At 72.2% G+C, this 14,242-nt stretch overlaps 1 protein-coding gene across 1 annotated transcript in view; it reads left to right on the top strand.

Annotated features, from left to right (window-relative positions):
• The window catches only part of HDAC7 (histone deacetylase 7), a 44,976-nt gene extending 30,740 nt beyond the window's left edge, over positions 1 to 14,236 (top strand). The window contains 21 exon segments of the mRNA XM_068171068.1: positions 232 to 268; positions 270 to 348; positions 350 to 413; positions 845 to 925; positions 1,172 to 1,443; positions 2,216 to 2,272; positions 2,924 to 3,134; positions 3,805 to 3,938; positions 5,115 to 5,235; positions 5,343 to 5,379; positions 5,885 to 5,897; positions 7,904 to 8,011; positions 8,696 to 8,751; positions 9,348 to 9,435; positions 9,564 to 9,683; positions 10,586 to 10,683; positions 11,283 to 11,401; positions 11,577 to 11,710; positions 11,806 to 11,890; positions 12,044 to 12,182; positions 13,471 to 14,236. Coding sequence (XP_068027169.1) covers positions 232 to 268; positions 270 to 348; positions 350 to 413; positions 845 to 925; positions 1,172 to 1,443; positions 2,216 to 2,272; positions 2,924 to 3,134; positions 3,805 to 3,938; positions 5,115 to 5,235; positions 5,343 to 5,379; positions 5,885 to 5,897; positions 7,904 to 8,011; positions 8,696 to 8,751; positions 9,348 to 9,435; positions 9,564 to 9,683; positions 10,586 to 10,683; positions 11,283 to 11,401; positions 11,577 to 11,710; positions 11,806 to 11,890; positions 12,044 to 12,182; positions 13,471 to 13,516 — 2,099 coding nt within the window. The 3' untranslated portion in view covers positions 13,517 to 14,236.
• Positions 14,237 to 14,242: the final 6 nt, after the last annotated feature.

Here is a 14,242-nt window from a genome sequence, read left to right as displayed (position 1 = left end):
GGCAGGGCTGGGCTGTGGGCAGGGCTGGGCAGGGCAGGGCTGGGCTGGGCAGAGCTGGGCAGGGCAGGGCTGGGCAGGGGCAGGGCTGGGCAGGGCTGGGCAGGGCTGGGCAGGGGCAGGGCTGGGCTGAGCTGGGCTGGGCTGGGCTGAGCAGTAAGGAGGTGCCAGGGCCCTGGGGGTGGTCCCTGAGCCAATGCTCTTCCTCCTCCTCCTCCTCCTCCCCGCAGGCAGAGGCAGAGCGCCGCCCCCTGCCCGGCCTGGCACACAGGGGTGCCCATGCTGGGGGGCACTCCCTCCCCCCTCTTCATCCCAGCTGCCTTGGAGCAGCATGAAGCTGGCAGCCCCCTGCCCCCCCCGGCTGCAGCCCCTCATCATCCTCGAGCCCTCGGTGCCCCACGCCCCGCTGGTGGCAGGTAGGTGCCAGGGGGGGGTGCCAGGGGGGGTGCCAAGCTGCTGCCAGGCACTGAGGCTGCCCACACCTCAGGTTCCTCTATTTCTGGGGCTGGAAAAAGCCCTTTGGAGCTCCTCCACTGCAGGCCACCCTTGGGCTGTGCCCAGCCTGGTGCCAAGGCACAGCCTCAGGTGGGCATTCAGCCTCCCCACCCCGGGCAGCCTGGGGGCTCTGAGGACCCTGCCAGGGGAGAGGCTTCTGCTGCTGTGCCCAGCCTCAACCTCCTGGCACCTCTCAGGCCTTGCTCTGCCCTGCAATGCCAGGGCTGGGGACTGTGCCCCTCTCCTTTGTCCCCTCAATGCCAGCCTCACAACTTCCCCCAGTGCCAGCCCCACAACCCCCCCCAGTGCCCTCCCCAGCCTGGCACCCCTCAGCTCTTGCTGTGCCCTGCAGTGCCAGGGCTGGGGGCTGTGCCCCTCTGCTTTGCCCCCTCAATGCCAGCCCCTCAGCCCCTCCAGTGCCCTCTCCAGCCTGGCACCCCTCAGCTCTTGCTGTGCCCTGCAGTGCCAGGGCTGGGGGCTGCAACCCTCTCCTTTGCCCCCTCAGTGCCAGCCCCTCAGCCCCCCCAGTGCCATCCCCACAACCCCCTCAATGCCAGCCCCACAACCCCCCCCAGTGCCCTCCCCCGCCTGGCACCTCTCCCCTCTTGCTGTGCCCTGCAGTGCCCGGGCTGGGGGCCCCTGCCCCTCTCCTTTGCCCCCCCGGCTGTGCCCCTGGCAGCCTCGCACCGGCCGCTGGGCAGGACCCGCTCCGAGCCCCTGCCCCAGAGCCCCAGAGGCATCCAGCAGCAGCTGCTGCAGCAGCAGCACCACTGCCAGCTCCTGGAGCGGCTCAAGCAGCAGAGCCAGCTGGGCAAGGTGAGCCGGGGGGCAGGGAGGGGCAGGGGGAGAGGGAGAGGGGAGCTGAAGGTGCCAGGAGGAGAGGGAGAGGCAGGAGAGGGAGAGACAGGAGAGGGAAGGTGCAGGGAGGAGAGGGAGAGAGGAGGGGGGAAGGTGCAAGGGGGAGAGGGAGAGGAGGAGCTGAAGGTGTCAGGAGGTGAGGGAGAGGAAGGACAGGGAGAGAGGAGAGGGAAGGTGCAGGGAGGAGAGGGAGAGGAGGAGCTGAAGGTGCAAGGGGGAGAGGCAGGAGGGGGAAGGTGCAAGGGGGAGAGGGAGAGAGGAGCTGGAAGGTGTCAGGAGGAGAGTGAGAGGCAGGAGAGGGAGAGAGGAGAGGGAAGGTGCAAGGGGGAGAGGGAGGAACACCCCTGGGGGGGAGGCCAAGCCTGGCCTGGGAGGTGCTGCCCTGCCCTGCCCTGCCTCAGCCAGCAGGGAGCTGAGGGCAGCTGCTGAGCTCCCTGAGCCCCCAGGCTGAGCTGGCAGCCCCCTGGGCCCCTGCCCCGCCCCTGCCCCCTCCCCCTGCCTTCCCCTCCCCCTTCCCCGCCTCTGCCCCTCCCCCTGCCTTCCCCTCTCCCTGCCCTTCCCCTCCCCCCTGCCCTGCCCCTCCTCTGCCCTTCCCCTGCCCCTGGCCCTTCCCCTTCCCTTCCCCCACCCCTGCCCCCTCCCCCCTGCCTTCCCCTCCCCCTGCCCTGCCCCTGCCCTTCCCTTCCCCCACCCCTGCCCCGCCCCTGCCCCGCCCTCAGCTCCCCCTCCCCCCGCAGCGCCCCCCCCAAGCCTCGCCTGCGCCAGGTCCCTTCCTCCCTGGAGGCTGGGGGCAGCCTCCCCGAGCCCGGGGCCCCCCCAGGCGCCCCCCAGCCGGAGCCCCCCGCCCTGGGCAGCCCCCCCCGAGGAGGCAGAGAGGTTGCAGAAGCTGCTGCAGCCCCCGGGGGAGCTGCTGCTGCCCCAGGTAGGTGCTGGGGGCTGGGGGCTGGGGGCTGGGGGGGCTGAGCCCCCTGCCCGCCGCGGGGGGGCCCTGGGGAGGTGACTTGGCTGTGCCAAGGGCTGGGGAGGGGGACAGGGGCAGGGGGCTGGGGGAGAGGTGGAGCTGCTGCCCTGCAGAGGTCTCTCTGCCCCCGGGGCCTGGGGGGGGTCCTGTGCTCCCCCCCGGGGGGGCTCTGCTCAGAGGCAGCCTGGGGGGCAGCCTGGGGGGGGCAGCCTGGGGCCCTGGCAAGGTCTGGGGCAGAGCCCCCCAGAGAGGGGCAGCCGGGGCTGGGGGTAGGGCAGGGCTGGATGCTGTCCCCAGATCCCTGGATCCTGTCCCTGTCCTGCTGGATCCAGCCCTCAGATCCCTGGATCCTGTCCCTGTCCTTATGGATCCTGCCCCCAGATCCCTGGATCCTGCCCCCAGATCCCTGGATCCTGCCCCCAGATCCCTGGATCCTGTCCCTGTCCTGCTGGATCCTGCCCCCAGATCCCTGGATCCTGTCCCTGTCCTTATGGATCCTGCCCCCAGATCCCTGGATCCTGCCCCCAGCCTGCTGGATCCCTGCCCCCAGATCCCTGCCCTCCCCCCCCTGCCCCCCCTCTGCTGCTGCCCTCTGCCCTGCTCTCCCCCCAGGCCTTCCTCTGGGACCCCTCCCCGGGGGTGCAGCAGCAGCTGCTGCGGTGCCAGCCCCTGGTGCCCGCTGGCAGCCTGCAGGCCGGGCACAGACCTCTCTCCAGGGCCCAGTCCTCTCCTGCCAGTGCCAGCAGCTCCCTGCCCGCCCAGGAGCCTCCCCCCAAGGCTCCCTCCCTGCAGGAGCAGGCAGCTGAGCCTCCCTTCACCACAGGTATGGACCCCCCTGGGCAGCTGGCACTGCCCCCCCCCGGGCCCTGCCAGCCTCAGCAGAGCTTGGCACCGCTGGGGGGGGCTGCCAGGGGAGCAGGGACAGGCCTGGGGGGTGCCCCAGCCCAGCTGGCATGGGCTCAGGGTGCCATGGGCTCAGGGTGCCCCTGCCCTGCTGCCCTGGGCTCAGGGTACCATGGGCTCAGGGTGCCCCAAACCAGCTGGCATGGCTTGAGGTGCCCCAACCCACCTGACCTGGCTTGAAGTGCCCCCAGAGGTGCCCCAAACCAGCTGGCAAGGCTTGAGGTGCCCCCAGAGGTGCCCAGCCCAGCTGGCATGGCTTGTGGTGCCCTGGGCTCAGGGTGCCATGGGCTCAGGGGTGCCCCAGCCCAGCTGGCATGGGCTCAGGGTGCCATGGCTTGGGGTGCCCCTGCCCTGCTGCCCTGCTGCCATCCCCTGCCCTCCCCCACCCCCCTCTATCACCTCTGCCCCCTCAGGGTGCCCCTGGCCCAGAGCTGCTCTTGGGGCTGGGGCTGAGCTGTGGCGGGGGGGGGTCTCTGCCCGCCCCCTGCCCCCTGCCCCCTGCCCGCCCCCTGCCCCCTGCCTCCCCCTGCCCCCTGCCCGCCCCCTGCCCGCCCGCGGGCCGGTGCCAGGCGCTGTGCTGCCCCCTGCAGGCCTGGTGTACGACTCGGTGATGCTCAGGCACCAGTGCAGCTGCGGGGACAGCAGCAGCCACCCCGAGCACGCCGGCAGGATCCAGAGCATCTGGTCCAGGCTGCAGGAGCGAGGCCTCCGCAGCCGCTGCCAGGTCAGCCCCGGGGACCCCCCCCCCCGACCCCCCGACCCCCAGACCCCCGGGGAGGCCTGAGAGAGCCTCCTCCCCACCCCCAACCCCCCCCCCGCAGCAGGGCTGGGCTCAGGGCAGGGCTCTGGGGAGGAGGTGGAGAGCATGGAGCAGAGCCATGGGGGGCTGGGGGAAGGGGCTGGGGAGGGAGGGGCAGCTGAGGGGGCTGGGGGAGGGGGCTGGGGGGAGAGGGGCAGCTGAGGGGGCTCTGGGGAAGGGGCTGGGGAGGAGGGGCTGGGGGGAGAGGGCTGGGGGGAGAGGGCTGGGAAGGAGCTCCCCTGGGGGTCTCCTCTCAGCTTCCTGGGGGTCTCAGCTCCCTGGGGGTCTCCTCCCAGCCCCCTGCAGATCTCTCAGCTCCCCCTGGGGGTCTCAGCTCCCTGGGGGTCTCCTCCCAGCTCCCTGGGGGTCTCAGCTTCCTGGGGGTCTCCCCTCAGTTCCCTGAGGGCCTCCTCACAGCCCCCTGGAGGTCTCCTCCCATCTCCCTGGGGGTCGGGGGTCTCCCCTTAGCTCCCCTGGGGGTCTCCTCCCAGCTCCCTGGGGGTCTCAGCTCCCTGGGGGTCTCCCCTCAGCTCCCCTGGGGGTTTCAGCTCCCTGAGGGTCTCCTCCCAGCCCCCTGGGGGTCTCAGCTCCCTGGGGGTCTCCTCCCAGCTCCCTGGGGGTCTCCCCTCAGCTCCCCTGGGGGTCTCCTCCCATCTCCCTGGGGGTCGGGGGTCTCCCCTCAGCTCCCCTGGGGGTTTCAGCTCCCTGGGGGTCTCCTCCCAGCCTCCTGGGGGTCTCAGCTCCCTGGGTGTCTCCCCTCAGCCCCCTGGGGGTCTCAGCTTCCTGGGGGTCTCCTCCCAGCCCCCTGGGGGTCTCAGCTCCCTGGGGGTCTCCTCTCAGCTCCCTGGGTGTCTCCCCTTAGCTCCCCTGGGGGGTCTCAGCTCGCAGGGGCTCAGCCTGCCCCCAGCCCCATTGCCGGTGGTCGCTCCCCCGGGTCGGGGGGGGGGGGGGGGGGGAGGCTCTGTTCTGCCGTGCCCAGGGAGCTGTGGCTGCACCCGGGGGGGGGGGGGTGGGGGGGGTGAGGGGCGGCAGGGGGGGGGGGGTGGGTGCCAGCCGCCCCCCTCCGCGTGCCAGCTGCCCCCCCCCCCGTGTCCGTGGCAGTGCCTGAGGGGGCGCAAGGCCACCCTGGAGGAGCTGCAGAGCGCCCACAGCGAGCGCCACGTCTTCCTCTACGGCACCAACCCCCTGGGCCGCCTCAAGCTGGACAACGGCAAGCTGGCAGGTGGGGCACAGCGCCCCCCCCCCGGCCCCCCCCGCGGCTGGCACTGCCCCCCAGCCCCCCCCGGCTGCCAGCCTCGGGCGGCTCTGACGGCCTGGCCGTGCCCGCAGGGATCCTGGCACAGAGGATGTTTGTGATGCTGCCCCTGCGGAGGGCTGGGGGGTGAGTGCCCGCCCCGGGGGGGGCCCTTGGGGGCTGGGGGTGAGTGCCCGCTCCGGGGGGGGGGCTGGGGGCTGGGGGGTGAGTGCCCGCCCCGGGGGGGGGCTGGGGGGGGTGAGTGCCCGCCCCGGGGGGGGGCTGGGGGCTGGGGGGTGAGTGCCCGCCCCGGGGGGGGCTGGGGGGCTGGGGGTGAGTGCCCGCCCCGGGGGGGGCTGGGGGCTGGGGGTGAGTGCCCGCCCCGGGGGGGGGCTGGGGGCTGGGGGTGAGTGCCCGCCCCGGGGGGGGCTGGGGGGCTGGGGGGTGAGTGCCCGCCCCGGGGGGGCTGGGGGTGAGTGCCCGCCCGGGGGGGGGGCTGGGGGCTGGGGGTGAGTGCCCGCCCCGGGGGGGGCTGGGGGGTGAGTGCCCGCCCCGGGGGGGGGGCTGGGGGCTGGGGGGCAGTGCCCGCTCCGGGGGGGCCTTGGGGGCTGGGGGTGAGTGCCCGCCCCGGGGGGAGCTGGGGGCTGGGGGTGAGTGCCTGCTCCGGGGGGGTCCCTTTGGGGCTGCTCCTGGGGGTCCCTTTGGGGCTGGGGGCAGTGCTTGGCCTCTCCTGGGGTCTGTTGGGGCTGGGGGCAGTGCTTGGCCTCTCCCTGGGGGTCCCTTTGGGGCTGGGGGGCAGTGCTTGGCCTCTCCTGGGGGTCCCTTTGGGGCTGGGGGCAGTGCTTGGTCTCTCCTGGGGGTCTGTTGGGGCTGGGGGCAGTGCTTGGTCTCTCCTGGGGTCTGTTGGGGGCTGGGGGGCAGTGCTTGGCCTCTCCTGGGGGTCCCTTGGGGCTGGGGGGCAGTGCTTGGCCTCTCCTGGGGGTCCCTTGGGGCTGGGGGCAGTGCTTGGCCTCTCCTGGGGGTCCCTTGGGGCTGGGGGCAGTGCTTGGTCTCTCCTGAGGGTCTGTTGGGGCTGGGGGCAGTGCTTGGCCTCTCCTGGGGTCTGTTGGGGCTGGGGGGCAGTGCTTGGTCTCTCCTGGGGGTCTGTTGGGGCTGGGGGCAGTGCTTGGCCTCTCCTGGGGGTCCCTTGGGGCTGGGGGGCAGTGCTTGGCCCCTCCTGGGGTCTGTTGGGGCTGGGGGCAGTGCTTGGCCTCTCCTGGGGGTCCCTTGGGGCTGGGGGCAGTGCTTGGTCTCTCCTGGGGTCTGTTGGGGCTGGGGGCAGTGCTTGGCCTCTCCTGGGGTCTGTTGGGGCTGGGGGCAGTGCTTGGCCTCTCCTGGGGGTCCCTTGGGGCTGGGGGCAGTGCTTGGCCTCTCCTGGGGGTCCCCTTGGGGCTGGGGGCAGTGCTTGGCCTCTCCTGGGGGTCCCTTTGGGGGCTGGGGGCAGTGCTTGGTCTCTCCTGGGTCTGTTGGGGCTGGGGGGCAGTGCTTGGCCTCTCCTGGGGGTCCGTTGGGGCTGGGGGGCAGTGCTTGGCCTCTCCTGGGGTCTGTTGGGGCTGGGGGCAGTGCTTGGCCTCTCCTGGGGGTCCCTTGGGGCTGGGGGCAGTGCTTGGCTGCAGGCTCTGAGCCCCCAGAGCCCCCTCAGGGCAGCTGAAGCCCAGGGGGCAGCCAGGGGCAGCCCCGAGGCAGTTTTGGGGGGGGGGTCAGCAGCATCTCCAGCGCCTCCCTCTGGCCACTGCTTGGCCTCTCTCCCGGCCTGGGCTCTCTGCGCTCACTGCAGTCCCTCTCCCTTCCTCCCCTCCCTCTCTCTGTCCTCCTCCCCCTCCCTCTCTCTCTTTCAGGAGGGGTCTCACTCCGTCCATGCCTTCCTGCTGCCTCTTCTGGTTCTCCTCCTCCTCCTCTCCCTGCCCCCCTCCCAGCTCTGCTCAGCCTCCTCCCCCTCTGCTCTGCCTCCCTCTGAGCCTCCTCTCTCAGCCGGTGCCCCCCCTCCCCCCAGGCAGGGTCGGGGGGCGGGCGGGGGGGGGAGCTGGAGGGGCAGAGGGGGAAGGAGGAAGCCTTAGAGGTGGCCCCGGGGCAGAAGAGGGTTTTGAGTCCTGCGGCTCTGATGCGCTCCGGGCCGGGGGCTTAGCCCCTAGAGTAAGCGACCCGAGGTAAAGCAGCCCCCCCCCCGGACCCCCTCCCCACCCCCCCAGGGGCAGGCTGAGGCGCTTGGGGCAGAGCTGAGCTCCGGGGGGGGCTGGGGGGAGCAGGGCAGGAGCCCCCCGGGAGCCTCCGAACCTCTCCGAGCCCCGCGGCGCCGCCGGGGGGGGGGGCGGCTCGGATGGGGGCGGCTCGGAGGGGGCTCGGAGAGGGGGTCCGGCCCCTTCCCCACCCCCCAGGGGCAGGTTGAGGTGCTTGGGGCAGAGCTGAGCTCCGGGGGGGCTGGGGGGGGGCAGGACGGGAGCCCCCCCGGGAGCTTCTGAAGCGCTCCGAGCCCCGCGGCGCCGCCGGGGGAAGGGGTCCGGGGTGGGGGGAGGCGGCTCGGAGGGGGGTCGGCTCGGAGCGGGGGGGGCCCGGCTGATGCCGCCGGCCCCCCCCCGGAGGCTGCAGCCCCCCCTGAGCCCCTCGGCCGGGCCGGCAGGTGGACAGCGACACCGTCTGGAACGAGCTGCACTCCGCCAACGCCGCTCGCTGGGCCGCGGGCAGCATCACCGAGCTGGCCTGCAGGGTGGCCAGCGGGCAGCTCAAGGTGGGGCACCGCGGCCGGGGGGCACAGCTGGCAGAGGGGGGCCCAGCTGGCAGAGGGGGGGCACAGCTGTTAAGAAGGTGCTAAAGTTGCTAGGAAGGTGGCACAGGTGCCAGGCAGGTGCCAGAGCTGCCAGCAGGGTGGCACAGGTGCCAGGAGGGTGGCACAGCTGTTAGGAAGGTGGCAAAGCTGTCTTCAAAGCGCTATCCCAGGTGTCAGAGCCTGCCTGTAGGGTGCCACGGGTGCCAGTGGTGCTAGGAAGGTGCCACAGCTGGCTGCAAGGTGCCAGCAGGGTGCCACAGCTGCCTGCAGGGTGCCACAGGTGCCCGGAGGGTGCCAGAGCTGCCTGCAAGGTGCCAGAGCTGCCTGTGGGGGGGCACAGCTGCCTGTGGGGGGGCACAGATGCCAGCAGGGCACAGCTGCCATCCAAGGTGGCACAGCTGCCACTCCCCCCATGGCCTGGCAGGAGGGAGGCTGTGGAGGGGGCAGCAGCCAGCACCAGGCAGCAGGATGAGGCCAGGCCGGGGGGGGTAGGGGCTGCTGGGGAGGAGCTGCCGGGAGGGTAGGGGGAGGTGGTGGTGGTGGTGGGAGGGGCTGAGGGGGCGGGGCTTGCGGGGGGCGGGGCTGGGGGCGGGGCTGGGGGCGGGGCAGCCTGGGTGACCGCCGGCCCCCCCCTTGTGCCCCCAGAATGGCTTCGCGGTGGTCAGACCCCCCGGGCACCATGCGGAGCCTTCCACTGCCATGTGAGGAAGACTCCCGCGGCTGGGGGGAGGGCTCTGGGCCGGCATGGGGGGAGACCCCCGGCCCCCTCCCCCCCCTCCCCCCCTCCCCTGCCTCAAAAAAGCCACTGCAGTGAGACCCCCCCCCCGAGGCAGGCCTGGGGGAGAAGGCAGGGGGAGAGGGAGCTCAGGGGGAGAGGGAGGAGCTGGGGGGGGGAGAAAGGAACTCAGTGGGGAGAGGAGCTCAGGGGGGAGGAGAGAGGAGCTCAGGGGGGAGGGAGGAGCTCAGGGGGAGGGGGGGAGGAGCTCTTGGGGGGAGGGAGGAGCTCAGGGGGGAGGGGGAGGAACTCGGGGGGAGGAGCTCAGGAGGGGAGGGAGGAGCTCAGGGGGAGGGGGGAGGGAACTCGGGGGGAGGAGCTCAGGAGGGGAGGGAGGAGCTGAGGGGGAGGAGCTCTTGGGGGGAGGGAGGAGCTCAGGGGGAAGAGGGAGGAGCTGAGGGGGGGAGGGGGGAGGAGCTGAGGGGGAGGAGCTGAGGGGGGGGAGGGGGAGGAGCTGAGGGGGAGCCCGGAGCTCCGGGGGGGCCCTGGGGGTGCTGAGCAGCCCGGGGGGGGGTCTTGCAGGGGCTTTTGCTTCTTCAACTCCGTGGCCATCGCTGCCAGGCAGCTGCAGCAGAGGCAGAAGCTCAGCAGGATCCTGATCGTGGACTGGGTGAGGGAGGCCCTGCTGCCCCCGGACCCCCCGGACCCCCCCCCGGACCCCCCCCCCGGACCCCCCAGAGCTGGGGCCTGGGGCAGCAGAGCTGAGCCCTGGGGGTGTCCCCCCCCTGCCCCCCCCAGGACGTGCACCACGGCAATGGCACCCAGCAGATCTTCTACAGGGACCCTGAGGTGCTCTACATCTCCCTGCACCGCCACGACGACGGCAACTTCTTCCCGGGCAGCGGGGCGGCAGACGAGGTGCCAGGGGGCAGGGGGGGCACAGGGAGGGCACGGGGGGGCAGACGAGGTGCTGGGGGGCAGGGGGGGCAGACGAGGTGCCAGGGGGCACGGGGGGGGGGCAGACGAGGTGCCAGGGGCAGGGGGGGGGGGGCAGACGAGGTGCCGGGGGGCACAGGGGCGGCAGATGAGGTGCCAGGGGCTGGGGGGGCAGAAGAGATGAGGTGCCAGGGGCTGGGGCATCCCCCAGGGGGCTGGGCACAGGCTTGCTTGCCTGCTCCCTGCTGCCTGTTCCTTGCTCCCTGCAGCCTGCTCCCTGCAGCCTGCTGCCTGCTCCCTGCTGCCTGCTCCCTGCTGCCTGCTGCCTGCTCCCTGCTGCCTGCTCCCTGCTGCCTGCTCCCCTGCTCCCTGCTGCCTGTTCCCTGCTCCCTGCAGCCTGCTGCCTGCTCCCTGCTCCCTGTTCCCTGCAGCCTGCAGCCTGCTGCCTGCTCCCTTTTGCTTGCAGCCTTCTCCCTGCTCCCTGCTGCCTGTTCCCTGCTCCCTGCAGCCTGCTGCCTGCAGCCTGCTGTCTGCTGCCTGCAGCCTGCTGCCTGCTCCCTGCTCCCTGCAGCTGCTGCCTGCTCCCTGTTCCCTGCAGCCTGCTGCCTGGTCCCTGCTGCCTGCTCCCTGCTCCCTGCTGCCTGCTCCCTGCTCCCTGCTGCCTGCTGCCTGCTGCCTGCAGCCTGCTGCCTGCTCCCTTTTGCTTGCAGCCTTCTCCCTGCAGCCTGCTGCTGCCTCTCCCCAGCCAACCCCCAGCTGGCAGCAGGGGCACAGGGCAGGGGCTGGGGGCTGGGGGGAGGGCTCGAGGGCTCCAGGGGCTGCTGCCTCAGCTCCAGGCTCCCCCCCAGGCCCCCTTCAGCTCTTCTCCTCTGTGTCTCTTGCAGGTTGGTGCTGGCCCTGGTGAGGGATTTAACATCAACATAGCCTGGACTGGAGGCCTGGACCCCCCCATGGGTGACCCTGAGTACCTGGCTGCCTTCAGGTACCCTTCCTGCTGCCCCCCTCAGCCCCCCCTGCAGCCCTCTCCACCCTCTGCAGCTCCCCCAACCCCCCCCCTGCCCCAGCAGGGCTCCCCCCAGCAGCCTGCCCAGGGGGCACAGTGCCCAGGGGGGGTTGGAAGCTCTCCACAGCCTCCCTGGGCAGCTCCAGGCCCCCAGCAGCCTCACCCCAAACAACCTTCCCCTGCTGGGCTCCACTCTGTGCCCCCTTGGGCTGGCCCTGGGCACCACTGGGCAGCTGCCAGCCCCAGCCCCTTGCCCACCCCCCAGAGCTCCTTCAGCTCCTGCCCAGCACTGCTCAGAGCCCCCCTGGGGCTGCTCTGCTGCAGGCTGCCAGCCCCAGGGCTCAGTCTCTGCTCCTCCCTGGGCTGCCCCAGGCCCCCAGCAGCCTCACCCCAAAGTTCCTCCTCCTGGGCTCCACTCTGTGCCCCTGGGCACCACTCAGCAGAGTCTGGCCCCAGCCCCTTGCCCACCCCCAGAGCTCCTTCAGCTCCTGCCCAGCACTGCTCAGAGCCCCCCTGGGGCTGCCCTGCTGCAGGCTGCCAGCCCCCAGCCCCCTCCCCAGCTGCCCTCTCTCCCCCAGGAGCGTGGTGATGCCGATCGCCCAGGAGTTCAGCCCCGACCTGGTGCTGGTCTCTGCCGGCTTTGACGCTGCTGCTGGCCACCCCCCACCCCTGGGGGGCTACAGAGTCTCTGCTAAATGTAAGGAGGGGGCAGGCAGCCCTCCAGCCCCCCCCGGGCTCACCCCCACTGCCCACCCAGCCCTGGCAGCGCTCCAGGGAGCGAAGGGGAAGACCTTCCCCGGGGGGGGGTTGGTGGTGAGCAGCTCAGGGGGCAGGGAGGTTGCCCAAGCTGCCCTTTGGGCTTCCCCCTGCAGGCTTTGGCTACCTGACCAAGCAGCTGATGAGCCTGGCTGGGGGGGCTGTGGTGCTGGCCCTGGAGGGGGGCCACGACCTGACTGCCATCTGCGACGCCTCCGAGGCTTGCGTCTCAGCCCTGCTGGGGGACGAGGTGAGGGGGCAAGGGGGGGCCCAGAGCCCGGCCCTGGGCCACTGCTTCCTCCTCCTCCTCCTCCTCCTCACCTCCCTGCCCCTGCTGTCTGGCAGCTGGAGCCTCTGCCAGAGGAGAGCCTGAGGCAGAAGCCCAACCCCAACGCCGTGCGCTCGCTGGAGGCAGTGCTGCAGGTCCAGAGTGAGTGTCCCCCCCCCCCGGGCCAGCTGGGAGCCTTCCCTCCCCACCCTGGGGCCTGGCAGTGCCCTCTCCCCACCCCTCCATCCTCCTCCTCCCCCTGCTGGGGGCTGGGGGTGATGCCCCCTCCCCTGAGCGCCTCTCCCCCCCCCGCAGGTAAGTACTGGGTGGCCTTGCAGCGCTGCGCCCCCAGGCTGGGCTGCTCCTTCCTGGAGGCTCAGCACCACGAGGCAGAGGAGGTGGAGGCTGTCACAGCCTTGGCCTCCCTCTCAGTGGCTGTGCTGGTGGAGCAGAGGTGAGTGCTGCAGCCCCCCCTCCCCCACTGGCAGCCCCCCAGCCCCTCCCCAGCCCCTCTGCCCTCCCCCCAGCTCTCTCCTTCCCTCACCCCCAGACCCTTCCCCCTCCCTCAGGCCCAGCCCTGGGTGGATCCTGCCTGGAGCAGATGATCTCCAGTGGGACAGGGAGAGCCCCAGAGGCCCTCCAGCAGCTCCTCACTGCCTCTGCCATCCCTCCAGCCCCTCCCCAGCAGCTCTGCCCTCCCCCCAGCACCTCTCCTTCCCTCACCCCCAAACCCTCCTCACTCCCTCAGCCCAGCCCTGGGTGGATCCTGCCTGGAGCAGTTGATCTCCATGGGGCCAAAGTGATCCCCAGAGGTCCTCCAGGACCCTCTCACCACTGCCAGCCCCCCAGCACCTCCCCAGCATCTCCAGCATCCCTCCAGCACCTCTCCACCAGCTCAAGCATCCCTCCAGCACCTCTGCTTCCCTCACCCCCAGACCCTTCCCCCTCCCTGAGCCCAGCCCTGGGTGGATCCTGCCTGGAGCAGTTGATCTCCAGAGGGACAAAGTGATCCCCAGAGGCCCTCCAGCAGCTCCCCACTGCCTCTGCCTCCCCTCCAGCCCCTCCCCCCCCATCTCTGCCACCCCCCCCCCAGCCCCCCCCAGCACCTCTCCTGCCCCTCAGGGGGGCTGGCTTCAGGGGGGAGGCTCCCAGCCTGCAGCCAGGGGAAGTGGTTTGGGTGGGGAGGGAGCCCCCAGGGCCCTCCAGAGCTCCCCCCCTGGAGTCAGCAGGGAGCTCCCCAGGCTGCTCAGGGCACTGCTGAGCCCTCAGCCTGCAGGGCTGGGACCTGCAGCACCTCCCTGGGCAGCAGCAGCTCCTGGGGGGCAGCCTGGGACACTTCCTGAGGTGCTGGGGGCAGAAGGAGCAACCAAGCTGCCCCCACCCCCCCACCCCCAGCAGCTCTGCTCCTGCCCCCAGCAGCCTTGGCCCCAGGGGGGGCTGGGCTGAGGCCCTGAAGCCAGCAGGAGAGGAGACCTGGGTTGGCTTCCAGGGGGGGACACTGAGGGCTGAGCTCTTCCCCAACCCCCCCCAAAGCAGAGCAAATCCTCCTGGCCTGGGGGCAGGCTGGGGGCTGGGGGCTGGGGGGGAAGGGTCTCCTCCCAGCACCACCTCTGATGCTCAGCAGAGCCTCTGTGGCCCTGGGGGGGCAGCTGCAGAGGGCCTCTGGGTGCTGGGAGGGCTCAGGGGGGGCCACAGAAGCCTCCTCCTCACCCCCCCCCCGTGCCTCCTTCCTCCCCCTGCAGGCCCCAGGAGGAGCCCATGGAGGAAGAGGAGGCCCTGAAGCAGTGAGGGGCAGGGGGGGGCTGTGCTGCCCTGCTCCCAGGCTGCACTCCTGGCATCCCCTCTGCCCCTGGCCCCCCCCCCGGCTGCCCCCTCTGCAGCTCTCCCAGCCCAGGAGCCCCCAGGAAGCTGCTGCCCAGCTCAGGACCACTGAAGGAAACCACAACCTCCCCCTGCTGCAGCTGGCAGAGCCTGAGACAGAAAGAGAGACAGAGACTGAGCCTGAGCCTGGGCTTGAGCCTGAGCCTGAGCCAGAGACACAGCCTGAGACTGAGCCTGAGCCTGAGCCTGAGCTCAGCCCAGGACCCCTAAGGACTCAGCCCAGGACCCCCAAAGGCTCAGCCCAGGACCCCCAAGGACTCAGCCCAGGACCCCCAAGGGCTCAGCCCAGGACCCCCAAGGACTCAGCCCAGGACCCCCAAGGGCTCAGCCCAGGCCCCCTGGGGGCTCAGCCCAGGACCCCCAAGGACTCAGCCCAGGACCCCTAAGGGCTCAGCCCAGGACCCCCAGGGACTCAGCCCAGGACCCCCAAGGACTCAGCCCAGGACCCCTAAGGACTCAGCCCAGGACCCCTAAGGGCTCAGCCCAGGACCCCCAAGGACTCAGCCCAGGACCCCCAAGGGCTCAGCCCAGGCCCCCTGGGGGCTCAGCCCAGGACCCCCAAGGGCTCAGCCCAGGACCCCCAAAGGCTCAGCCCAGGACCCCTAAGGGCTCAGCCCAGGACCCCCAAGGACT

This window comes from Melanerpes formicivorus, unplaced genomic scaffold (genome assembly GCF_026170545.1).
Source record: "Melanerpes formicivorus ecotype bairdi unplaced genomic scaffold, bMelFor1.0.p_v2 SCAF_1574, whole genome shotgun sequence".
NCBI classification, from domain to species: Eukaryota; Metazoa; Chordata; class Aves; order Piciformes; family Picidae; genus Melanerpes; species Melanerpes formicivorus.
Note: the sequence above shows the minus strand (reverse complement) of the source record. Positions and strands in the feature narration are given on the sequence as shown.